Source organism: Emydura macquarii, unplaced genomic scaffold (genome assembly GCF_026122565.2).
Source record: "Emydura macquarii macquarii isolate MOO-44397 ecotype Brisbane River unplaced genomic scaffold, CSIRO-AGI_Emac_v2 contig_1447, whole genome shotgun sequence".
NCBI classification, from domain to species: domain Eukaryota; kingdom Metazoa; phylum Chordata; order Testudines; family Chelidae; genus Emydura; species Emydura macquarii.
Window position 1 is genome coordinate 220,979 of NW_027131584.1, and position 25,585 is coordinate 246,563.

Below are 25,585 nucleotides of genomic sequence, written 5' to 3' on the forward strand. Positions count from 1 at the left end.
AACTTCCCCTGGCTGAGTTTCAATAATATGGTAGACCTGGGTGGTCTTCTCGGGGGTCATTGTTAAGGTGGTGGGAAAGATTTCAACCAGTTGCCAGGCCTGCTGCCTCATGGGGTCAGTCAAGGCATCCCCGAGCTGGGGGGTCCCTACTTCCTCTTGTTCAAGTATCAAGGGGCCCAATTCGTGGTTCAGGGGGCGTGAGTCAATCAGTAACCCCTCTCACTCCCTCCAGGGTTTCAGCAGGTTCACGTGATAGATTTGCTTCTTCCTCCTTTGGTCAGGCTGGCGGATCTCATAATTCACAGGGACTACGGGCCAGAGGACCTCGTAGGGTCCCTGCCACTTCGATTCTGTGGAGGATAATAATACTAAGTCCCGGTCCCAGGGCTCAAAGGAATGGGCCTTGGCTCCCTTGTTGTATGTCGTGGCCTGGCTCTTCTGGGTGGCCTGGAGTTTTCCTGGGCCAGTGTCCCCGCCTGGCGCAGGCGCTCCTGTAACTCAAGGACATACTAGAGCATTCCCTTGGCCGGGGAGGTCGTCTGCTCCCATTGCTCCTTCATTAAGTCCAAGATCCCTCAGGGTTGCCGGCCGTACAGCAATTCGAAAGGGGAGAACTGCGTGGAGGCCTGGAGGACTTCCCAGATAGCCAGGAGCAAAGATGGGATCAGCTCGTCCCACCACCGCAGGTCCTCAGGGGGAATTTTTGCAGCATATGCTTGATGGTGCGGTTCAAGCGCTCTACGAGGCCATCAGTCTGGGCGTGGAAGACCAAGGTCCGGAGCTGTTTCACCCCCAGAATGGTACAGACTTCCTTCAGGAGCCGGTAGGTAAAGTTTGTCCCTTGATCTGTTAACAACTCCCGGGGCAAGCCCACCCGAGAGAATACCTTGACCAGCTCACCTGCCATGGTGCGGGCGGTGGCGTTCTTTAAGGGGATGGCTTCTGGGAAGCGGGTGGCGTAGACCACCATAATGAGGAGGTATCGAAAGCCAGCCACGCTCCTCTCCAAGGGGCCAACCAAGTCTATGGCCACTCGGTCAAATGAACTCCCCATCATGGGCAGTGGTACAAGGGGGGTCCGTGGAACTCCAGCTGGGGCCACTCTCTGGCACTTGGGGCAGGAGGTGCAATAGTCCCAGACCTCTTGGTGTACTCCTGGCCAGTAAAACCGGGCGAGGACTTGGGCAAGAGTCTTATCAGTACCTAGGTGCCCTGCAGCCAGGATATCATGGGCTAAATTCATGGCGGCCCTACGGTGGGGCAGGGTACCACGAGCTGGGCACAGGGCTTCTGCATCTCGGGGTCCCGGTCTAGTCGGTAGAGCTGGTCCCACCGTAGCTTGAACCGCAGCCACTGGGTTGCTAGTTGAAGGTTGATTATTACCCCATCCGTGGTGGACAGCTGTTCGTAGGCCCGCCTGAGAGTGGGTCCTCCCACTGATCATGGCAGAAATCGGCCAGGGACCCATCGCGGGGCGGCATGCCCCCATCGGCTGGCGATGCCTCATTTTCTGGCTCCTCGATTTCGTTGGCTAGCTCAGCGGTGGGGCACAGCTGGTCTGTGCCCCCTTGTGGGTCTGGGACCCCTTGGGTTGCTTCCCCCGGGTCTTTGACGCCAGGCCCTGGCCCGTCGTCTGTTTGCTGGAGAACTCCAGCAAATCGGGTCAGTCCCGGACAAGAATCACCAGGTTGGGCTGCCGGGGGGCCAGCCCTACCTTCAGGACCCGGGTTTCTGGTCCAATGGTCAGGGAGACTGGTAGGGTCCGATAAAACCTGATGTCCCCGTGGATGCAGCGGAGGCCAACCTGGCCTAGTGTCCTCCCGTTCTCAGGAACCAGGCCCCGCAGGATAAGAGTCTGCCTGCACCAGGAGTCCACTAAGGCCTGGAGTTGCCGTCCGGCTAGGCCTATCATGACCATCATCGTGGGGCTGGACCGGATCCGGGACCGCTCCTTGCCGGTGTATACCATGCCACAGGTGCATGACAAGGTCGGGCACTGACGTCGTAGGTGGCCCCGCTGGCCACAGGCGAAACATGGGCCCGGGCACCCGGATGCTTCATGGGGTCCCTTGCGGGGTCCTCCCCGCCCAATGGTATTTCAGGGCCGTGTGTTGCTGGTGGGGCCATGGGTTGCTTCAGCTAAAGCCCTGTTTGTATTCTTGTTCAGACACCCCCACCCCTTGGCTGAGGCAACTCTGCTTCCAGAGACCCGCTGTCCTAAAGCTAAGGCCTTTCAGGCCTCTCTGAGTCCATGTCAAACCCCTGTTCCCTGAATTGCAGAGTCTCCTTAATTAGTCAGAGCTTCCTCCTGCAAGGAAGCTGTATTGAAGAGCAGATTAAACAAAGAGATCAGGGCAGACACAAAACAGCTTTGGACAGTTCAGTCAATACAGGAGCCAGGGTCACATGTGCAGGGAATCAGGTTTATTCAGTGCGTTGGTGGGAATACAGAGAGGGTCATGGTTAGAGATTGGGAGACAAATCCCAGTCTCATTTACACTGGGGCTGATGTGGAGTAACTGCACTTACTCTCTGGTGTCACTCCGGATTGACAGCGGTATCAGTGATAGTGGCATTGGACCCAATCCCCCAGCGTGTCTAAGATGGCAGCCTGGGCAGAATTTATACAAAGCTACCTGGGATTAGCCACACCAGAGGCCTTCTAACCCCACAGCCTGCGTCTGAAAATGGCTAGCACCAGCTGTCCCAGAGGAATAGCCAGCGGCCCTAACGCAGGAACCTGCTGGATTGCTGCCCCATAGGGCAAGTATCCTTGGCCCCAGGAGTGAGAGGTATCAATAATTCTCTTGTTCAGTTTGCAGGTGTTCTGGGCTCCGGTGGGACCCTTCAGCTGAAACTTTCTTAACATCCAGGGATAGCTCTCCTGGCCTGCTGAGCTGTGCCTGCAGAAAGTGCAATGGATGGGACGTAGATTTTAACCATCTCTGTGGTCTTTAGATCTTGGGACAAGCTGGGGTATAGCCTGAAAGTTGCTCACTCTTATGCCCAGTTGCCCATGTCCCCAAAGGATATTCTGACTGCTGGGAACAGCCAGAGCATAGAGGCTCCCCTTTTTCCCTAGAACCCGCGTCAAGGGAATCTCTGTGTTTTCAGTTAAGCTTGGGTTGGACCCTGAATCTGGCCCAGAGCCTCCATTCTGCATAAAGCCCATCTCCACTTTGCTCTCTTTTTGTTATTAACACAGGCATATTGTATCTTTCCCTTCCTGCTTACACTTTAATTCCGGTCTATAATGACCTTTCTATGGTGTTCAGAGTTCTTTTAAAGTTGTTCTGGTATGTCTAAAAATTCAACTGCCCACTCTCTGATTTGACAGTTTACCCCTTCCTCCTCTGATAGCTTTTGGAGGTGTACATTATAAAAGACACACTACTTGATATTTTTCTCCACTGTGGAGATATCTATAAACATATTACCATCTGCTCCTTTGGACTGATCCTGGGTATCATTGTCCTAGCGGTTCTCTTTCTTGGCTTTTCTCCTTTATGTTTAATGTCTTGCTGCTCTGCATTTTGGCTTGTGGCAAGCATGTGACTCCTCCTGGAGTGTATGGTGACCTTCCCCTAGGTTTATTCTCATAAGGGTTTTAACCCCTTCGCTCTTCTGTATGTCGTATTGCAGGCCTTGATGAAGCAACACGAGCCTAACCAGGAAGCTCCGTCCATATCATATCCCAGGTCCCCTAAAGTATGTTGTGACTTCATGCAGTGCCTTTCTCTTTGAAGTTGTAGTTGCCAAACCTTCAAAGCTCTGCACTTTGTGCCTTCCTAAATGCACTGCTGTTTTCTGTGGCACTTCTCAAAATCTGCCTACTTTGCTCAAAGTAGTGTAGTGCTAGTATCATGTCTCTTTGTAAGGGGTGGGGGCATGTAATGCTCTGAACTCTACCAATAAAGGCTTCTCAGTCATCTCCCATCTTTAGGAAGGTACAGAAGGCATGCTTCAGAAATAGAATGGGTTCATCTTTCTCTCCACCTTCAAGGAGAGCCCTAAATCTTATGTAAATTCTTCTTTCTTGGCTGTCTTTCTCTCTTCTACCTTCTCTGCAAGGTCATTTCTTATTTCAAGCAGTTTAATTTTACTCCGTAAGAGTGTTCCAAATTCTATGCACTGCCTCATGCCTTTTTCTCAGAGCTATAGCAAGCTGAACAACTTGAAACCCTTCTCAAAGATCTGTTATTGGCCTAGGTTATCTGAAAGACTTGCCTAATAATGTTACACTTCACTTCTTACAGTTCCCAAGGAGTAGAGGTTGCTTTGATAGGCTGTGGTTTTAGAAACTTGGTCTCTCTCTTTACAGGATTAGGGAAATCCTACACTTGAACACACTTATTACGGAGTTCCTGTCCACACTATCACTAGAATCTGTCTCCATTTTTCCCCACACTGACACGCACTAACTGCACTTTTTTGCCATGTGGGCTGGGTATGGAAATTGTGCAATATTTGTCAAGATATTTGGCTGCAGGGCTGGATTAATCATTTGTGATCTCGGAGCCAAACATAGTTGTGGGCCCCCATGGGCAACGATTGTAAAAGATAGGAGATCGCACTGAAGTTGTCTTTAACACAGCACACAGCGGTACAAGATTTATTTACAAGTTTAAGTTGCTGATGGAGGTAGCTGCCACTAGGGTACCAGCAATGGTAGCCCTGCAGTAAATAGAATACACACATCTGTACATAAAATAAATAACTAGAGCAGTCCCATGTGCAGTGGTTTGGTTTTTATTTACAATGATGAAAATGTCTTCAGATTTTTCGGCATGACTTTGATGCAGCAAATGTTTCAATTAAACTGGAGAAGTCTACAGAGTTTGCCAGCTGCGAATGAATGGACAACAGAGTACGACTAAGTCTTTCTTGAACCATTGTAGCACCTAAAGCATTTTTTGTCTTTTTTAAATGCGAAAAAGACTATTCACCACTGCAGTGTGGGACTGGGAATGCCAGGTTAATACACAGGGCAGTAACAACATTTGGAAAGGCTGTTTCCAAATTATGCATGTTCATTATTTTCAGCATTTGCAGTGGTGTAGGCAGAGCTTGTGATAACGGCTTGGAGGTAAGTTACTTTACAAGTGAGCACCTCTGTACCTGTTATTCAAACATCTCTTCACGGAGGTCACTGGACTAGAATTCAGTTAAACTTCTGGGATACTCTGATTCTGGCTGCTGCTGCTCTGCCCCCAGCTCCTCTTAGGCAGATGCTCTTTTGTTAGCTCTGCCCTACACACGGTTGCCAGATTTCCACTGCGTCCATGGCACAAAGTCCCTTAAAAACTAGCCCCAGAGTAGCCCAAGCTGGTTATTGAAACAAAGCTTTTGTTATGAACACATTGGTCTTTATATCAGATAAGAAAGGAAAGCTTTCATCAGACACCCAACTTCTTTTATGTAATCCAAGCTGTGCTACAAGCCCCAGCAGGAGTTGCTCCACATTAGCACCAAAGCTATGAATGGACAATCAAATTCAAACTCAGAACCTCAGTCCTGGTACTTGTGCCCCCTCCCGGAGGGTTGGCGGATGTTTCAAACTAAAAACAGCAAATCATGGCAGCCTAGCAGCTCCAGAGCGCCCCTTGCGGATAGTCCCAACTCCCCTGAATTCAGGACCTGCCCCTGCAGCCTGATTTCTTTAAACTCCCACTCCGTCCCGGGCAATAAAGTCCTTGAAATATTGTCCTCCACCAGCACGGGAGCAAATGGAGGAAACCCCTGAAGATTTCCCATCCCTTCTGGACTTCAGTTTGATGAGAACTCAGGGATTTTAAGAGGCCGTTGGTATCATCCTCCATGGAGTAAGTCGGCTGCTGGAAGCCAGGATGAGGCCATGCTGCTTGTGGGCTGGTTACTGGTGCAGGGCCATGAGCCATAACAGCACAGTGTTAAGGTGCCCAAGGTTACAAGGCACATGGAGACAGACCCCTTCACTATCTAGGTGCTGCCCAAAAAGTCAGAGTATGCCACTCTGCAGCAGCTAAGCGACATGCTGTCCAGGAAACACTGAATCCCCTTGATGACAGAGGGCACATGGGAAACTCTTCAGAGACAATGGGTAACTCGCAGTAGAAAAGGGAATTTGACTAGTATAGAACTGGAAAGGCTGAGGTTCCATCTTCATTTACTTTCTGTGTAACTCGTTTATGTTTGCTTTTCCTCACTATTTCATCAGGACCTTTTCTGCCAAACTTCTACCTAGCCAGTCGGTCCCTATCTGTAGCAGTGCAAGGGATTCTTCTATCCTTCATCTTTGCATCTATGATTATCATATTAAATAGACTTTTTGTGCAATGTGTGTAACAAAATGACCTGATAATGCAGGGCAAATTTCATGGCTTTGGGAGGGACAAAGCAGAGGGGAAAACTCCAAGTGTCTGCTAGGTAAGAATTCAGAGAGACAGATTTGGGAAGACTCGGGACTGGAAGGGATTGTTGGAGCCTGGAGGCTGGCAGAGTTAGGGACCGTGTGATAGCAGAGAGAAGGAAAAGAGTCAAAGATGGAGGAGAATGAGGAATGGTGAGAATCAACAACCATCCTGATGGAAAACAGGGCCGAGAGCATGTGAAATATCATCACCACTGGTGGTCTGGAAGTCACAGAAAGGCCGAATGACAGGGTGTGTGGGGCTGGGGGAAGACGGGTGATTCTGACAGAGATCAGGTGATCATTAGAGAGATGGAATTTAGCAATGGAGAGACCAGTGCTCGGTGATGGAGGGATAAGGCATTAGGTGTGAGGAATTTCTGAAACTCTGAACTTCCACAAGGCTGAGTTCAACCAAATAGGGGCAAGGCACACTTGATTAACGAGGAGACATACTTTCCCCCTCCTGTCATGCCAGTTTACAGTCAGTGGCCACAGGCAATCACATTCTGCAGATGTATTTTCCCACTTTGTTACGAAGCTCTTTAGTTTTGACCCCATAAATGATAGGATTCAGCATGGGGGGCACAACGATATGGATGCTGGTCAAGAGGATGTGAATGTGGTCAGCGATGCCCTGACTGAATCTTTGTGTCAGGCTGGAGAAGAGGTAGGGAGTATAAGACATCAGTATCACACAGATGTGTGCTGTGCAGGTGTTGAGGGCTTTCTGGTGTGCTTTCTTTGAGGACATTCTGAGGACGGCCTTGATGATCAGCCCATAGGTTAAGCTAATGAGTGCCAGGTCTAACCCGATGGTCATTAATAATATACCGAGTCCATACGTCCTATTTACTCTGGTGTCCCCACACGAGATCTTCAACACAGCCATGTGCTCACAGTACGTGTCGAGGATAACACGGTTGGTGCAGAATGGGAGCCTCTGAAGTAGCAGGGCCAATGGCGGAACAAAGAGAACAGCTCGTAACAAACCTACGAGCCCTAGCTTAGCGATTCGTGCATTGGTGAGGATGGTGTCATATCTTAGAGGGTTACATATGGCGACGTAGCGATCATAGCCCATTGTCACAAGGACGGCTGAGTGTGTAATATCAAACATGTAAAGGAAGAACATCTGGGTGAGGCAGCCATCCATAGTGATGCCTTTGAAACCGAACCAAAATATGCACAGTGCCTTCGGCACAACGCAAGTAGACACGCCGATGTCTGTGAGCCCCAGCATGCAGAGCAGCAGGTACATGGGCTTGTGCAGGGTTGGCTCTTTGCTGACAACAAACAGAACCGTGAAATTTCCCACCAGGCTGATGAAGTAGAACAGAGAAAAAGGGATGGAAATCCAGATGTGGGCAGCTTCCAGCCCGGGGATGCCGTTTAGGATGAATGTTGGTGGGCTGGAAGACGTAAGGTTGAAAGCTGACATGAGTTGGTCGAGTCACTGATCAGGCTCAGAAATACTCAGATGACTCTGAAGGGAGAGAAACCCAGAGAAGTGGTTACACACGTGATAATAAAAAACACTTTAAATATTTTATAGTTCCAAAAATCTAGAAAGGGGGTGAGCAGTGAGGTGACTACATTATTCCCCTCTAGACTGCACTGGTAAGGCAACATTTGGATTATTGTGTCCAGTTTTGAGTCCTCCAATAGAGGAAGAAAGTGGAGAAATTAGAGACAGTCCAGTGGAGGACAACAAAAATTATTAGGAGGCTGGGGCACATGACTTATAAGGAGCAGTTGAGGGAACTAAGCTTGTTAGTCTGAAGAAGAGAAGAATGACGGGGGAGTTGATAGTAGCCTTCAATTACCTGAAGCATGGTTTCATTGAGGATGGAGCTAGGCTGTTCTCAATGGTAGCAAATGATAGAATTAGGAGTAATGGTTTCAAGTTGCAGTGGGGGAGGTCTTGGTTGGAGATGAGGAAAATCTTTTTCACTAGGAGGCTGGTGAAGCACTGGAATGGGTTACCTCGGAAGGTGATGGAGTCTCCATCCCTTGGGGTTTTCAAGGTCAAGCATGAGAAAGCCCTGACTGGGATGATTTAGTTGGGGTTGTTCTTGTTTTGAGTACGGGGTTGGATTAGATGACCTCCTGAGGTCCCTTCCAAACCTAATATTCCACAATTTCCACATGGCAGCAAATTATTTCAGCCATAATCCAATCCAGAGATGTTCTCAGAGGGAGCTCAGCAAGCCCGGTGAACGAGGAGCATTATGGGAGATGATGTTCTATGTCAATAAGTGAAACATATACGCCTAATGCGGGGCATAGCTTAAACCCCTCAAACACCTTAGAAGGTTCTAATTTAACTGGATGAACTCAGGGCAGGAACCTGGTGTAATGGTTTACAGCTCTCTGAAACCCTGCTGAAAGAGTAAGGAAAAAAAACTAAGTAAAAACTTGGGACACAGGAGGGCTGGGATGGGGTATAATACCGAAAATTCAATGGCATGTGATCAATCTGTCAATGCTTCACCCTCCTCTGGACTCTGTGTGCAGAACTGAGCACCCTTCTCAAAACAGGATTTTGCAGAACTAGGGGGGTTAAGTAAGGGCAACGAGAAAGATCAAAGGCCTGGGGAAACTCTCCTAGGGAAAGAGGTTGAAAAGCCTGGGATTGTTAGCTTAGAAAGAAAAGAAATAAGAGGGGTTTTAAGAAGAGTCTATAAAGTACTGACTGGTAGAGAGTATATAAAGAAAGTGTTCTCCCTGTCTTGTAACACAAAATCAAGAGGACATTCAATTAAATCAAAACATGGCAAAGCCACAATTGATTACGAAATGAATGCTTTCTTCACTCCGTGCATAATTAGACAGAGAAACTCATTGCCGCAAGATGAAGTTGAGGGCAGGAGCTAAGGAAGATTTGTAAAAGTTTTTTGGACATTTACAGCTGTGGTAAGAATCTTACTTTACAATAGATACAGCTAAATAAAAATCTTGGAAAGCCTGTATGCCTGCGTGTTTCAGGGCACAAGCCAATCTTTAGCTATTAGGCAATTAAGGTGACAACCTCAGGACGGTCAGGTTATTCTCCCAACACCTTCTTCAGCAGCTCCTGGGCAGTGGCTCTCAGAGAGAGGACATTTGACTAGAAGAACCATAGAAATATACATTATCATGCCAGGCTAGGACTTTGTGCTGTGTTACTTCCCTTGTTTCTTTTGGTAAGACACGTTCTTAAAGACATCTGGCTTTCTCTGAGACAAAAGAAGTACAGTGGTTTCGTTATTCTGTCTTGTTAACTGACAATGGTGGGAAGCAGTGACTCAGAACAAGATTGGAGAGGCGGGAAAGGGGTAATTAGCTAAACATGAGCTCCCTACGTGATCCTGTGGCCAAAAGTGTTAACATGATCTTAGCATGATAAACAGGGGAATCTCAAGTAGAGGGAGAGAAGTTATTTACCTCTTTCTTTGGCACTGGTGCAGCTGCTGCTGGAATAATGTGTCCAGTTCTGGTGCTCACAATTAAAGCTGGATGTTCATCCACTGAAGAGGATTCAGAGAAGATTCACGAGAATGTTTAAAGATTAGAAATTCTGCTTTACAGTGATAGACTCAAAGTGCTCAATCTATTTAATGTAAGAGAGATGGTTAAGGGGTGACGATAACAGTCTACAAGAATCCACATAGGGAACAAATATTGAATAATGGGCTTTTCAGGCTAGCACAGAAAGGTCTAACACCATCCAATGGCTGGAAGTTGAAGTTAAACAATTTGTGATATGATGTTTACACTTTTTACACAGAGGAGCAATTCACCAAGACTCACGGCAGATTCTCCATCACTGAGAATTTCTAAACCAAGGTTGGATGTTTCTCTATAAACACTGTTCTAGGAATTCCCAGAACTGCCAGCTCTTGGTATATACTGTGCACCCTTCTCAGTATGGTTATTGTTCTTGTGTAGTAGTCCCCAAATCCCCACCCGGTGTGTGTGGGAGGAAAAAGAGCAGCGGGACAGCACAGGTGCCTTGGCATCTGCTACTCGGGGTGTGACGTTCTTCACCGAAGAGAAACCATCACTTTTGTCCACCTAGGAAAGGGAGTAGCTGGAATGGGGGCACGTCCCCCCTGCAGAGGAAGGCTTGTGGGGAGATTGAGGTGTCTTGGGTGCGAGCCATGGGTGACTGGGAAGCCTGGAGAAGATGCTGGTGCCCAGTGTAATGTAGGAATCGGGGCAACCTGGGATGGGGAAGGAGATTATAGGCGGGGTCAGATCTGATGGGAGACGGAACCAGATGAGGAGCAAAGATCAATGATTCCTTCCACTGGGAAAATGCCTGAAGTGGAGTAATTAACATTTAACAACTGTTTAAAAATAAATTAAAAAATGAGTAAAGGCTGTGACATCCAGGCTGCAATTCTCTGGATCGCCAGGGAAAGGAATCCCTGAGACCTGCCCAGACACATTCGAGGACAAGAAATCTCCCAGCACTGGCCTGGGACCAACAATCAGAAGAAAAATTGAACTTCAGCAGTGCTGCCTGCCTGTCGTGTACCCCCCATTTCCTACCCCCACAAAGCCCAGCGCTGCCACACAGTTATCCCACTCACCCTGGACCAACACCAGGTGCTGGACACACCACATAGCGACAGCTCGTACATGTATCTACACAACCTGGGTTAAACTCTGTGTCTGGCTGCACCAGGGAAAGGGGGGATGGAGGAGGAGCAGCCTGCACAGCCTGTCTAAGGGTGAAGGAAACCCCAGGAGCAGCTCAGCGTCTTCACGGAAGAGGAGAGAGACAGACTTGAGGGGAGAGGATGTGGAGACTAAAAGGAGCCAGCGTGAGTAACTCTTCCTCAAAACAAACAGATTTCTGATACTGCCTTTATGTACTGGCAATTGCTGAAGTTGTCAGGAAAATGTTGTGGGATTGCTTACAGGAGGAGGAATGGGCTAGAGCGAGGAAGGCGTCAGACACAATCTACCAGAATGTGTCCACTTTACAGACACCCGTGTAGTCCCGGAGATTGCAGGAGGGCTAGTTACACCTCTTTGGTGTGTGAATTAGGCAGGATGTCCATTCCCTGTTTTGCCCTCTTTCAGGACTCTGCGCCACTGTGACCTGGATACTGCACGTCCCGCCCCTCACACACACTATGTGTGCCTGGATCTCCCCCAGTGAGATTTCCAACACCACCTGCTTTCCTCTAAGTCAGAGGTATGTTTTTATTTTTACTGCATTTTGTGCAGATCGTCTTCTACAGAACCAGAGAGGCAGGGGAAGGGAAACAGCAGACCACCCCCCAAAATTGTCACCGTAATTGTTTTGAACCTCTAAGCTGTAAGTTTAAGATTTCAGCTATTCTCCGCTCAGCTCTTCTCTGGCCTGAATGTGCTCACTCATCCTTAGAGGCTGTACAACAACTGCCGTAGGAGTCACTGGAGGCTCATGGCTGGTGACAATCAGACCTTTTATTTAAGTCCCTAAATGTGGATTTCAGGTGACAACCTGTCCCTGATGGGAGTTTTGCCATTGATCTCATTGGGACCCAAATGTCACCTTTAGCGTTGAGCTTCTGTTTCCCAGCTGTGAAAATGGTGGTTTCAGGTACTTCATCAGCGAGAGCTATTCTATTAGGGTGCTGAAAGAGTCTGAAGGAAGATCCCCAGTTTATGTGGCATCCTGAGACCTAGCATGAAAGATGGGGATTTCAAAACACAGGGGCCCTGATTTTGCTCTCAGTGACGCCACTGTCAATCTGGGGTGAACCACTGAAGGCAGAAGGTGAGAGTAGAATCTGGCCAGTCTGTAAAACCCTGTGTGACCCATTCGTGTTGTGAAATTTGGGTATCACAAATACCCACTGCAAAGGATCTGGCTACACTTCTTAAACTGGCAGTAAAGTGGCTGAATTGTAGAATTTGAGTATAGGAGAGAAAAAACTTCACAGACCAGGAAAAGGGAGTTACTGAGACAGATGGAAGGACACAGTAAGAGAGAAGGAAACTATCTTAAAGAAAATATTTGTCTAAACTATTTACAATAAATCTTTAGTTCCAGTTTTAAATCCCCTCATGTTTCTGACAATATTAAACAGTTCAAGTCGCTGTGCTGGAGAATTCCTGCCCAGATTATTTTTGACTTGAACCTTCCCGAGCCCTTAGCACTAACTTTATTGCAGAAACAGGCAACTCACCAGAATCCCACGCAGCAGAGAGAGGAAATCTCCTTACTGTGACCTGAGAATGAGTGTAAGATCTCACGTCTGACACTCACGGTGCTGGACAGGGACCTTTACAATTTCCCTGTACAGTCCCTAAGGACTCTGAGGTTGGCCAGGACTCCAGGACAATTCCCTGTGCTCCGTGAGCAGCGGGAACAGCAGAAAATAGACTCTGGAGATTTCAGCCAAAGAGCCTCCCCTGAGAGTGAAGAAATGATTCACTGATAACAGAGGCTCATATTGTCAGAGCACTGAGACTTGCAGACTTGCTAGATTGTCCTGCACTGCTAAAACCCCAGAGAGAAAAGAAGAGCCAACGGTTAGACAAGCTCATTTATCTATCAGCATTTCTGTGCTGCTGCTCATTGTCATAGAATCTGAGCATCTGCTGCTACTCCCGACTGATGAGCCCTGTGCTGAATCCCTGAGACTGGGACGTGCACATGGACAGGCTGTTGTGCTTCCCTGTTTCAAACGTAGGATTTCCACACTGAGTAACAGTCCCTCCCATCTGATAGCATCTCTGACAGAGGGCAGCACAGATTGCCCCAGCTTAGTCATAAACCCCTCACAGTGCAATATCCTGCCATGGGGAAGTGCAGCTTCCTGAGCCTCCTTCAGTGATCAGCATGTGCTCTGCATCCTGTGGACTGATGGCCTGTGTCTTTTTATCCCACCTAGAGTAGCTGCACTCTGCTGCCCACTGCCCTTGTGCCTTTGACAACACCCCACCAAGGTCTTGTGGATCATGCGCTGGTCTGGAACTCAAGGGGACCTGGTCAGTTCCTAGGTTGTCCACAGAGGTCCTGTGTGACCTTGGATGTGTCATCTCCTAATCTACTCTGGGCCTCAGTTTCCCCTCTGTAAAATAGGGAGAGCACTTCCCTGCCTCAGGGGATTGTGATGATAAAAACTCTTTAATTGTGGGGCACCCATATGGGGACCAGCAGTGTGGAGGGCCTTATGAGCCCCCAGAGGTACAGCTGTGCTTGTTTATCTCAAGCAGCATTCCTGCCTATTCCAGTACTCTGCTACACTGTCACTGCACACCCTGCCCTGCACACAGTGCGTTCCTCTCCCAGTCAGTGCAGGAACCATCCTGTGCTCCCATTTTCCGCCTCCAGGGTCCCCACAACTCCTGCTAATATTCCCAATCCAGTCGTGTGGGAACTTTATTTAATCTACAGCTTTGAGAGTCTCCTTGTGTCACTATTATGGCTTCTCCGCATTCGTGTCCCATTTTCAACTGTCCATGAAACATGACTATGGGGAATCACATCTCATCCAGCCCAGCTAGGAAACAGTTCCTAACCTTTTGGAACCGTTGTTCTCCCAGATCTGTGACTCAGATACATTGCAGTGTAGGTGTGCATGTGCCACGTGCACCGCTGAGAGAAGGTTTTTCTCCTAGTGATATCTGTCGGGTCAGCCCTCGTGCTGCACGGAGTTATCCCCTCACAGCGCTGGCACATGGGACCCTGCCAACCCTCCGCCCGCTCAATTCCTTCTTCCCACCTAAACCCAACAGAGGGGCAGGCCAGGGGGAGCAGGAGGGGAGGTTCTTGGAATTGACATGAGCAACACATCTCAAAGAACACCTGTCAAAAAACTTAAGAGCCATTTTTTCTTCTTTGGGTGCTTGCACTTTATAGCTGTAGATTTGATTTTTCCTTCCTAAGTGTAGTACCGTGCATTTGTCTTTATTGGCCTGACCTCGAGGGCTCCCCACCCACTCTCGTCTGTGGTGGGATCCCCGTAATCGAGACAAGGCTGGCCCAGGATTTCTGGTGCTCCAGCCCCCAATCTTGCCGTGGTCCCGTAGGGCAGGGGCGAGGGTGCTCCACTGCGGGCACTAACTCTGCACCGGGCGCGTCCCTGCCCCGCTGATCAGTGCATGCAGTGCACAGCCATACAACGTATTACACAGACAGCAACCGGACATCAGATACACACTCAGAAAAGAGGAGAAGGCGGAATGCAAACACCCAGCACTGCCCCTGGCCCGGCCCCACACACGGCATCTGTGGGGTGTGAGGGACGCTCACAATCTGTGTCACACGTCGCAGGCCCTGCCCAGGCCTGGCTGTGGGGCAGGGACGCCGTGGGTCGGACACGGGCTCTGGGGCAGCCACACACCCTAGGCACTAGGGGGCAGGGCCCTTCTCCCAGCGTCAGCCCCCTGTCGGAGTCACGACCCCCTGAGTCCGGCCTGCGCGGCCTCTGGGATGGGGGCGTCTCCCTGTGCCGGGCCATGCCCAGGGCCCCCCACATCACTGCCCAGCAGCTCACTCAGCACATCTGGTCCAGACGGCTCCAGCCCCAGCCCCTACTTGGCTCGGCTCGGCTCAGCTCGGCTTGGCATGGCTCGGCTCGGCTCGGCTCGGCTTTCTGGGCCTCTCCTCTGCTCTGCCCTTAGCTCGGCCCTGCTCTGCACCAGCAGCTCCAGCTTACACAGAGGATGGGACCTCCCCTCCATCCTCCTGGCTCCCTCATTGGCCGACCCGCCCTGTCAATCAGGCTGACCTCAGTTGGCCTCTCTGCAACAGTAGCCCTGGGGCTGTGTCTGTCCCCGGGCACCAGCCCACATCTGCGCGGGCCCAAGACTTGAACACGCCCTCTCCCCATCAGATGCAGCGACACCTCCAGCCCCCTCCGTGGCAGGCCCGAGCCGCGAGGGCTATGGTTGGGCACCGGGGAGCCGATCGGCGGCCGTTTCTGAAGGCAGGGCCTGTGCTCTCAGGGTGACTGGGGTGTCCGGTATTGCTGGCCTCCTTGATCTAGGAGGAATCGCTCAAGCTGGAGGGTTCAGGCTGCAGCTGGGTAAAACACGCGTCATGAGCTGGGCGCGGGCTCTGCACTGTGGGGTCTGGGCATGAAGCAGCTGTGCTGGGCCCTGTCTCTGACCGGGCAGCAGAGCGCCTGTGAGGAGCTTCCCTGGGCTGCGGATGTTTGTGGCCTGGCACCAGCATCCCACGGCTGTACCCCCCTCATCCTCATGCCCCCTGACCTAGGGCAGCAAAGGGGGTGTGTGGAGCTGTACAACATCCCAGGGCTCCTGGGGCCAGGGGATATTTCTGGATGGCAGGATCCAGCAGCCACCCCAGGTGGGCCGGGCTTCAGGAACCCAGCCTGGGCATGAGGAGCTGGGAACATAGGTAACCCTGACAGGGAGAGGGGCTGCGAGCTGGAACGCAGCACCTGGGAAGGATGGCCGTGTAACGGGGCATACGCCTGCTGAACCGGGGAGTCCATTCCAGTGCTGGGGCCAGAAGGCTGATATGATCCTGGGAAGTATGAGGAAGGAAATCTAGTGCAGGAGCAGAGAGGTGGTGTTACCACTGTCTGCCACTTTGGCGAGCCCATTCCTGGGCCCTGGGTCTTGTTTGGGGATCCACACTTCAAACCGGTGATTGGAAAGGTGTCAGGGAAAAAGTGACACGGATGAGCCATGGTCTGGAAGGCCTACCTTAGAGCGGCAGGCTTAGAGACCTCAGTCGATTTGGCTTATTCGAAAGGCGGTAAAGAAGTGTCTTGATCATGGTCTTGATTGACAAGATTTCTGCTAGCATGGGCTCTTTGATTTAGCAGCCAAAGCCAGAACAGGATCCAATGGCTGGAATTAAGATGCACAGTTTTCAGAGAGGGGAATTAACCACAGAAATAACTTCCTGGGGAGGTAGGAGTTACCGCCACAGCTTTACATTGAGCTTGGATGTCTTTCTAAACAGTATGCTTGAATTCCCTACTATATACAGGCTGGACACAGGAACCCCTGGGTGAAATTCTCTGGCAGCAGAGAGGCTGACCGTATGGCCCAGGGTCAGGGCGCTCAGCAGGAGAGAGATTGACTGCATAGCCCAGGGTCAGGTTGATCAGCAAGAGACAGACTGGCCGTATTACCCAGGATAAGGGCCCCCAACAGGAGAGAGACTGACCGTATGGACCAGGGGTGAGGACGCTCAGCAGGAGACAGACTGACTGTGTGGCCCAGGGGCTCACAGGCATCAATAGGTGTCTCTCCTACTTCCAAACTGATTGTTTGCTCCGTATCATCCTGGGCACTGGCGTGATGACGATGGGTCTGTAATTCCCTGTTTGTCCTCATTCTGCTCCTTACAGGTCATACTTTCTTTGTCCTCCCAGTCCCCTGGGACCTCGCCCGTTCTCCACCAGTTCTCAAAGACACTGACTCATGGCGCGGAGATCTCCTCAGCCAGATCCCTAAGTAGTCTCGGGTGGTCGGCTGAGGTGATTTCAGAGCCATTGGCTATTATCTTTGAAAGCTCGTGGCAATTGGGGGAGGTCCCTGATGACAGGAAAAAAGCAAATCTAGTGCCCATCTTCAAGAAAGGGAGGAAAGAGGATCCAGGAAACTACAGACCGGTCAGCTTCCCCTCAATCGCTGGAAAAATCATGGAGCAGGTCCTCAAGGAATCCATTTTAAGGCACTTGGAAGAGAGGAAGGTGATCAGGAACAGTCAACACGGATTCACCAAGGGAAAGTCATGCCTGACCAACCTGAATGCCTTCTACAAAGAAGTGACTGGCTCTGTGGATGTTGGAAAAGCGGTGGACATGGTATACCTTGACTTTAGCAAAGCTTTTGATATGGTTTCTCACAGTATTCTCATCAGCAAGTGAAAGAAGTATGGTTGGCTGAGTGGACTATAAAATGGATAGAGAACTGGCTAGAGCATAGGGCTCAACGAGTAGTGATCAATGGCTCCATGTCTATCTGGCAACCGGTCACAAGCGGAGTTCCCCAGGGGTCGGTCCTGGGGCCGGTTTTGTTCAACATCTTTATTAATGATCTGGAGGATGGGGTAGATTGTACCCTCAGCAAGTTTGCGGACGACACTAAGCTGGGGGGAGTGGTAGATACCCTGGAGGGTAGGGATAGGATTCAGAGTGACCTAAACAAACTGGACCTACCAAATCTTCCCTGTTTGTGAGCAGCAGGTCAAGAAAAGCACGGCCCCTAGTTGGTTGCTCCAGCACTTGCACCAGGAAATTGTCTGCAACACTCTCCAAAAACTTCCTGGATTGTCTGTGCTCTGCTGTATTGCTCTTCCAGCAGATGTCAGGGTGATTGAAGTCTCCCATGAGAATCAGGCCCTGTGAACTGGAAACTTTCCCTAGTTGAGTAAAGAAAGCCTCATCTACCTCATCCTCCTGGTCTGGTGGTCTGTAACAGACACCCACCAGGACATCACCCTTATTGTTCTTGCTTCTAAGCTTAACCCAGAGACACTCAACTGACTTATCTCCAGTTTCATACTGGAGCTCAGAGCAGTCATAGTGCTCTCTTACATACAGTGCAACTCCTCCCCCTTTCGCCGCTGCCTGTCCTTCCTGAACAGTTTATACCCATCCATGACAGCACTCCAATCCTGAGAGTTATTCCACCAAGTCTCAGTTATTCCAATCATGTTGTAGTTTCTTGACTGTGCCAGGACTTCCAGTTCTTCCTGCTTGTTTCCCAGGCTTCTTGCATTTGTGTACAGGCACTTGAGATAAGTAGCCGAGTGGCCTACTTTCACAGTATGAATCGGGAGGCCTCCCCTGCTGCACCCTCCTACTTCTGCTTCCTTGCGGTGTCCCTCTTCCCCACTAACCTTCGGGCTTAGGTCCCCGTCCCCCGTCGAAACTAGTTTAAAGCCCTCCTCACTAGGTTAGCCAGCCTGTCTGCTAAGATACTCTTCCCTGTCTTTGTTAGATGAATCCCATCCCTTCCTAGTAATCCTTCTTCCTGGAACAGCATTCCATAATCGAAGAATCCAAAGCCCTCCCTTCGACACCACCTGCGTAACCACGCATTCACTTCCCCAATGCGACTGTCCCTACCTGGGCCTTTTCCCTGAACAGGGAGGATGGACGAGAACACCACTTGCGCTTCAAACTCCTTAATCTCTTTTCCCAGAGCCACATAGTCCGCAGTGATCTGCTCAAGATCATTCCTGGCAGTGTCATTGGTGCCCACATGGAGGAGCAGGAAGGGGTAGTGGTCTGAGGACTTGATAAGTTTTGGCAGTCTCTCCGTCACATCTGAAATGCTAGCTCCAGGCAAGCAGCACACTTCTCTAGTTTCCCGGTCCGGACGGCAGATGGATGACTCCGTCCCCCTTAGGAGGGAGTCCCCGACCACCATCACCCTTCTCTTCCTCTTTAGAATGGTTGTGGAACCCCCATCCCTAGGAGAATGCATCTCTTGCCTTCTGATCAAACGGGTCTCCTGATGATCCATTCCCTCTGAAGGGTCCTCCAAATCATTCTCTGCCGTAGTACTTGTGCAGAGAGGATGAAAACGATTCCTTACTTCTATCTGCATGGTGGGCACATGGGTTCTCTTTCTTCGGGAGGTCACATGCTGCCAATTTTCTTCCCCGTTCTTCATTTTCGCCTGCCCGGCCTTCTCTGAATCTTCCTTACTCTCTGCCTGTGCCTGATGGAGAAAGACATTGTTTTCTGTAATGCACCGCAGGGTTGACATTTGGGTCTCTAGTCCTTTAACCTTCTCTTCCAATAAGGAAACCAGCCTGCACTTGGTACAGATGAAGTCATTTCTATCCTGTGGGAGGAAGACAAACATAGCACACCCAGTGCAGGTGACAACAACGGATCGCTCCATCTCCATATCTCTGCTCTGAGAGCCTCCTCCAATGCTCAATTTCCTGCTCAGCAACGTCTGGGACAGCTCCCAGGCAAACTCCCTCCTTCTCCTTCTGTTAGCCACCCCTCTGTTCACCGCTCAGCTGGTTCGCAGCTGGCTGCCTTTTATAACCCTAACCCTAACCCTCTGCCTCCCCTCAAAGCCCCGCCCCCGCAATTAACCCCACCTGGATCCAATCAATCACTCAAACAGACAAACCCCCAACTGCCAAAATGGTGCCTGTAACTGCACCAGTCACAAGCACCCACCCACAGTCAGCTGTACTTGCACCAGTCACACACCTGGTCTCTCAGGTACTCCCCCCTCTAGCACAGCACAGCTGCACTCACTTAGCACACACCTGGGACAGCTGTGGCAGTCTGTACTACAGAGGTGGAAACTGAGGCACATGGGACTGGGTGCAGCCCCCAGAGAAAACAGTACATTCCCCCAGAGGCTGCCACTGCTGCCAGTTACCAAGAAAAGGGGAGAAGCCAGAGGCGCCTGAGGCCCGGCTTTGCAAATGGATCTCGACATCACTGCCCCTGGGTGGCCATGCCTAGCTGATGGAGGATCCAGAATCCCTCCCGTCAATGGGATTTAAGCTCCATGTGCCTCAATCGCTTGGGCTCCTCAATCTGTCAGGCCTTGCCAGGCCGAGCACAGCAACACCTAAATGCCTTTTCCAGAGCTGGGCCTTCGGGCCAGACCCTGATCCCCCGCACGCTGGGGTGAATCTGGAGTGACTATGCCAGGCCGGTGGGGCGCTGCTCGTCAGATCAGCCTCAGCCCCTCAGTGTGCTGTTACAGACAGAGGGCCAGGCACCCAGCTTGCGTCAATGGCTGTAGCTCCATCGACAGCCTGGCCCTGGGTCCGCACAGACGTCAGGGTCTCGCCAGCTCCGGCTCTGGTCCTGGCTGTTGCTATAGTTACAGATTTGACCCCCCAGGATGAATGGGCCCCCCTCTGCCTCCCCTCCCCCCTGGGGTACGCGGCACTCCCAGAGCCTTCCTAGCTATGGGATCTGAGCACCCCAGGTCACGTTCCTTTGTCTCACCTGTGCCCTGCGATGCTCCTGCATGGTTCTGTCCTTGGCTCCAGCACCGGTCCTTCAGAGCGAGACCCAGGAGGGCATTGCCAGCCCCGCGTAGAATATGACAAGAATAGTTAAGGGGTTTATGCTTTAAGATAGAATAGAAAAGCTTAGAGTTTGGGAAAAGGGCCGAAAGGACCTAATAAGGGCTGTCAGGATGCTAGCACAGCACAGATAGAGGGCAGACATGAGAGTGAATGCTGACCATACCTGGCTGAAGTGACAACTAAAAATGCAATGTTGCTACATTATGTCACATGGGCAAGAACAATTTGATCAGAAATGTTACTGAATTATGTCACATGACGGGGCAAGTGACAAGTAAACTTGTCAGTTTGTCAGTTTAAAGTGACAAGAAAACTTGTCAGCTTAATTAATAAATTGCAACAAGTAACATTGAAGTTGTCACTTTGGTCAGCTTGAGGATATTTAAACCCCAAAAGTCAGTCACACTTTGGACTGCAGCCCACTGGGATCCTCGGTAGCTGGACTGAGCCCTTCTATGAACTAGCAGCATCCAAGGGACGGCTAATAGAATCGACTCGGCCTAAGGGGCTTAAGAACAGAAGCGCTTATTTGGTAATGTATGAGAGTACACTTGCTTTAAGATAGCTAAGGATTTACAAACGACCACCTGTCTGTAAATATTGAAATAGCTAAGCGTTTGCAAGCGACCATCTGTCTGCAAACTTTGGAATAATTGGGAGTTTGCAAGCGACTAGCTGTCTGCAAACATAAAATGACGAAAAGTAGGATTGTGCACTGTAAGGAATGAATGCATGCATAGGAAAATGCTAGCCCTCTGTATCTTTCTTTGGTTTCAAGTTTGTATTATCTACATTTATGCTCTTTAGCTAATATTACTGACTAAAAATAAATGAGTTATATTGCTTCAGCTAAAGGCCTGTTTGAATTCTTGTTCGGTTGCCCCCGCCCCTCGGTTGAGGCAATTCCTATGCTTCCAGAGACCCATACTCCTAAAGCTAAGGCCTTTCAGGCCGCTTTGAGTCCACACCCTGGTGTTCTGTTAGCTCATTATCTTCCTATCCATTAAAATGTCCTAAACCTGTCTGATTCTTGCTTAGCTCCTGCCCTCAACTTCATCTTGTGGCAATGAGTTCCTCTGTCTAATTATGCATGGAGTGAAGAAAGCACTCTTTTTTAATCAGTTTTGAATTTGCCATGTGTCATTTAATTGAATGATTTAATGACCTGGTCTTATGAGACAGGAAGAACAAATTCTCGATATACTCTTTGCCAGTCAGTATTTTATAGACTTTTCTCAAATCCCCTCTTATTTCTCTCCGTTCTAACAATCTTACGATCAAACAACCCCAGTCTTTTTCAACCCCTCTCCCTAGGAGAGTTTCCCCAGGCCCTTGATCTTTCTTGTTGCCCTTCCCTGAACCACTTTAGTTCCGCAATATCCTGTTTGAGAAGGGTGCTCAATACTGCACAGAGAAGTTCAGAGGAGGGTGAAGCATTGATTGATTCATCCCATGGCATTGTATTTTTGGTATTATTCCCCATCCCTCTCCTCTTGTGTCCAACGATTTGCTTCGTTTTTGGCCATGCTGGTGCTTTGAGCAGGGTTTCACAGAGCCGTGTACCGTGACACCAGGTCCCTGTGTTGAGTTCATACAGTTAAATTAGAGCCTTGTAAAGTGTTTGAGGAGTCCGTGTTTTTCCCTCCAATCAGCATATACAATGTACTTATTGACATTGAATATCATCTTCCACCATGCTGCTTGTTCACTGGTTTCGTTAGCTCCCTCTGAAGACATCTTTGGACTGGATTACAGCCTAAATAATTAGTTGCCATCTGCAAATGTTGCCATCTCACTGCTCACCCCCCTTTTCTAGATTGTTAGTAACTATAAAATATTTGCCTAACCCCTCTCGCTGGGTTTTTCTCCCTTCACAGGATTCTGGGCATCTCACATCCTGATCGGGGCCTCAACACTCTCATGGCGGCTTTCAACCTCACCCCCTCTGGCCTGCCAACATTCATCATAAACAGTATCCCGGGGATGGAAGCTGCCCACATCTGGATCTCCATCGCTTTCTCTACGTTCTACATCATCAGCCTGTTGGGAAATTTCACGTGAAACAAAGATGCGGAAGAGCCTGTCCATGTACACTTCTCAGTCTCAGAGATTTAGCGCAGGGCTCGTCAGCCAGGAGTAGCAGCAGATGCTCAGATTCTATGACAATGAGCAGCAGCACAGAAATGCCGATAGATAAATGAGCACGTCCAACACTTGGCTCTTCTTTTTTATCTGGGGTTTTAGCAGTGCAGGACAACTCTAGCAAGTCTGCAAGACTCAATTTGCCCCGACAATCTGAGCCTCTGTTATCAGTGAATCAGTTTCTTCACTCTCGGGGGAAGATCTTAGGCTGAAATTCTCTGGGGTCTGTTTTCGGCTTTTCCTGCTGCTCACAGAGTGCAGGGAATTGTCCACCACTCCTGGCCAATCTGAGACTCTGCAGAGACTGTACGAGGAAAATATAAAGGTCCCTGTCCAACACTGTGCGTTTCAAATGTTAGATTCATATGCTTATTTCCAGGTTGCAGGAAGGAGATTTCCTCTCACCTACGTGGGATTCTGGTAAGTTGCCTGTTTCTGTGTTAAGGGCTTGGGAAAGGTTCACGTCAAGAACCATCTGGGCAGGAATTCTCCAGAATGGAGCCTTGAAATGTTTAGTGTTGTCAGAAATACCAAGAGATTTAAAATTGTAACTAAAGATTTATTGTAAATTGTTTAGACAAATATTTGTTTTTAAAATAATTTCCTTGTCTCTTACTCTGTCCTTATATCTGTCTCTGTATCTCCATCTTTTAGATCTGTATGGATTTTTCTCTGGTTCTCTCAAATTTTCCAATTCAGCAACATTATTGCCATGTTAAGAGGTTTTGCCAAAGATATATAATGTGTGTATATGGAGGGGGGATGTGCAGTAAAGGTGACACATTGTAGTAGATTGTCTCTGATAACTTCCTCCATCCACCACATCCCTCCCCCTGTGAGCAGTCCTACAACAGCCTCGTGGCAACTTCAGAAATTGCCAAAATGGAAAAACAACATCAGGAAGTTGTGTCTGGGTTTCTTCCAGGCAGGAATATGCTAACGTTTTCTGTCATTTTGAGGAATGCTGGCTGCTTTTAGTCCCCACGTCCTCTCCCCTCTCCTCAGGTCATAGAATCATAGAAGAATCATAGAAGATTAGAGCTGGAAGGGACCTCAGCAGGTCATCTAGATTAACCCCCTGCTCAAAGTAGGACCAACCCCAAATAAGTCATCCCAGCCAGGGTTTTGTCAAGCTGCAGCTTAAAAACCTCTAAAGATGGAAATTCCACCACCTCCCTAGATAATCCATTCCAGTGCTTCACCACCCTCCTAGTGACATTATTTTTGCTGATATCCAACCTCGATCTCCCCCACTGCAACTTGAGACAGTTGCTCCTTGTTCTGTCATCTACTATCACTGAGAACAGCCTAGCTCCATCCTCCCTGGAACCCCCTTTCAGGTAGTTAAAGGCTGCTATCAAATCCCCCCACTCTTCTCTTCTGCAGACTAAACAAGCCCAGTTCTCTCAGCCTCTCCTCATAAGTCTTGTGCTCCAGACCCCTAATCATTTTTGTGGCCCTCCGCTGGACTCTCTCCAACTTGTCCACATCCTTTTTGTAGTGGGGGTCCCAAAACTGGACACAATACTCCAAATGCAGCCTCACCATTGCCGAATAGAGGGGAATAATCACTTCCTGCGATCTGCTGGGAATGCTCCTACTAATGCAGCCCAATATGCTATTAGCCTTCTTGGCAAACAGGGCACACTGCTGACTTACATCCAGCTTTTTATCCTCTGTAACCCACAGGTCCATTTCTGCAGAACTGCTGCCTAGCCCGTCAGTCCTGAGTCTGTAGCTGTGCATAGGATTCTTCTGTCCTAAGTGCAGGACTCTGCACTTGTCCTTGTTGAACCTTATCAGATTTATTTTGGCCCAATCCTCCAATTTGTCTAGGTCACTCTGTATCCTATCTCTACCTATCTACCATGCCACCCTTAGCATCATCTGCAAACTTGCTGAGGGTGCAGTTTGTCTAGGTCCCTTTATATCCTGTCCATACCTTCCAGTGTATCTACCACTCCCCCTAGCTCAGTGTCATCTGCCCACTTGCTGAGGGTGCAATCTACCCCATCCTCCACATCATTAATGAAGACGTTGAACAAAACCGGCCCCAGGACTGATCCCTGGGACACTACACTTCTTACCAGCTGTCAGCTATATATGGATCCATTGATCACTACCTGTGGAACCCTATGCTCTAGCCAGTTCTCTATTCATTTTATAATCCATTCATCCAACACATACTTCTTTAACTTGCTGATCAGAATACTGTGGGAGATTGTATCAAAAGCTTTGAGGTCTGTCCCTCTCTCCTTTCCTGGACATGCTGAGCTGCTGCTGCAGTTCCCTTCACCTCCAGACAGGCTGTGTAAGCTCCTCCTCCTCCATTCCTTCCTTTCCCCCCACTGAAGTCTGCATGGGGCATCGGAGACTGCTACACAGGAACAATGAGCAAGCACATTATACTATGAGAGGTGGCAATTCTGGGTAATGTCAGTGATTAGATAAATACAGCTGCCACATGCAGTAGCCCCTGACAGTTGGCTGACACAGTGAGCCACTGGGATACAGATGCTAAACCTGGGACTCTCTGGGATCATTTGTTAGCCATCTCTGTTGGCCATTAATCTCAATGAGTATAAAAAATGCCTTCAGTAAGGCTCAGGCACCAGCTTGCAGGCAAAATGCTTCAGCTGACTCCTGTCTGTGCTGCAGGGATGTGTTCACAGAGCACCAGGCCAGAAGGCACCACTGTGATCACCTAGTTTGACCTCCTGTATCGCACAGGCCAGAGACCTGCCCCCAAAGGAATTCCTAGAGCAGAGCTTACAGAGAAACATCCAGCCTTGGTTTAGAAATTCTCAGTGATGGAGAATCTGCCATGATGCTTGTTAAACTGCTGCAATGGTTAATTTTTCTCTCTGTTTATGAAGTGTATATCTTATTTATAGTCAGAATTTGTCTAACTTCGACTTCCAGCCATTGGAAAGTGTTAGACCTTTCTATGCTAGCCTGAAAAACCCATTATTCAAAATTTGTTCCCTATGTGGGCACTTCTAGTCTGTTATCAAGTCATCCCTTAATCCTCACTGTGTATCAACATGAATCTTTAATTGTTGACACCAGAA

The 25,585-nt window shown here is 49.3% G+C and overlaps 1 protein-coding gene across 1 annotated transcript; it reads right to left on the reverse strand.

Moving 5' to 3' along the window:
* Positions 1-6,890: 6,890 nt before the first annotated feature.
* Positions 6,891-7,829, reverse strand: LOC137156343 (olfactory receptor 52P1-like). Its single transcript, XM_067553062.1, has one exon. The coding sequence runs from the start codon at positions 7,827-7,829 to the stop codon at positions 6,891-6,893; it is 939 nt and encodes a 312-aa protein (XP_067409163.1).
* Positions 7,830-25,585: the final 17,756 nt, after the last annotated feature.

Bases quoted from the DNA above. Each gene is read 5' to 3' on its own strand.
- LOC137156343 (XM_067553062.1), bottom strand. From the start codon at position 7,829: ATGTCAGCTTTCAACCTTACGTCTTCCAGCCCACCAACATTCATCCTA.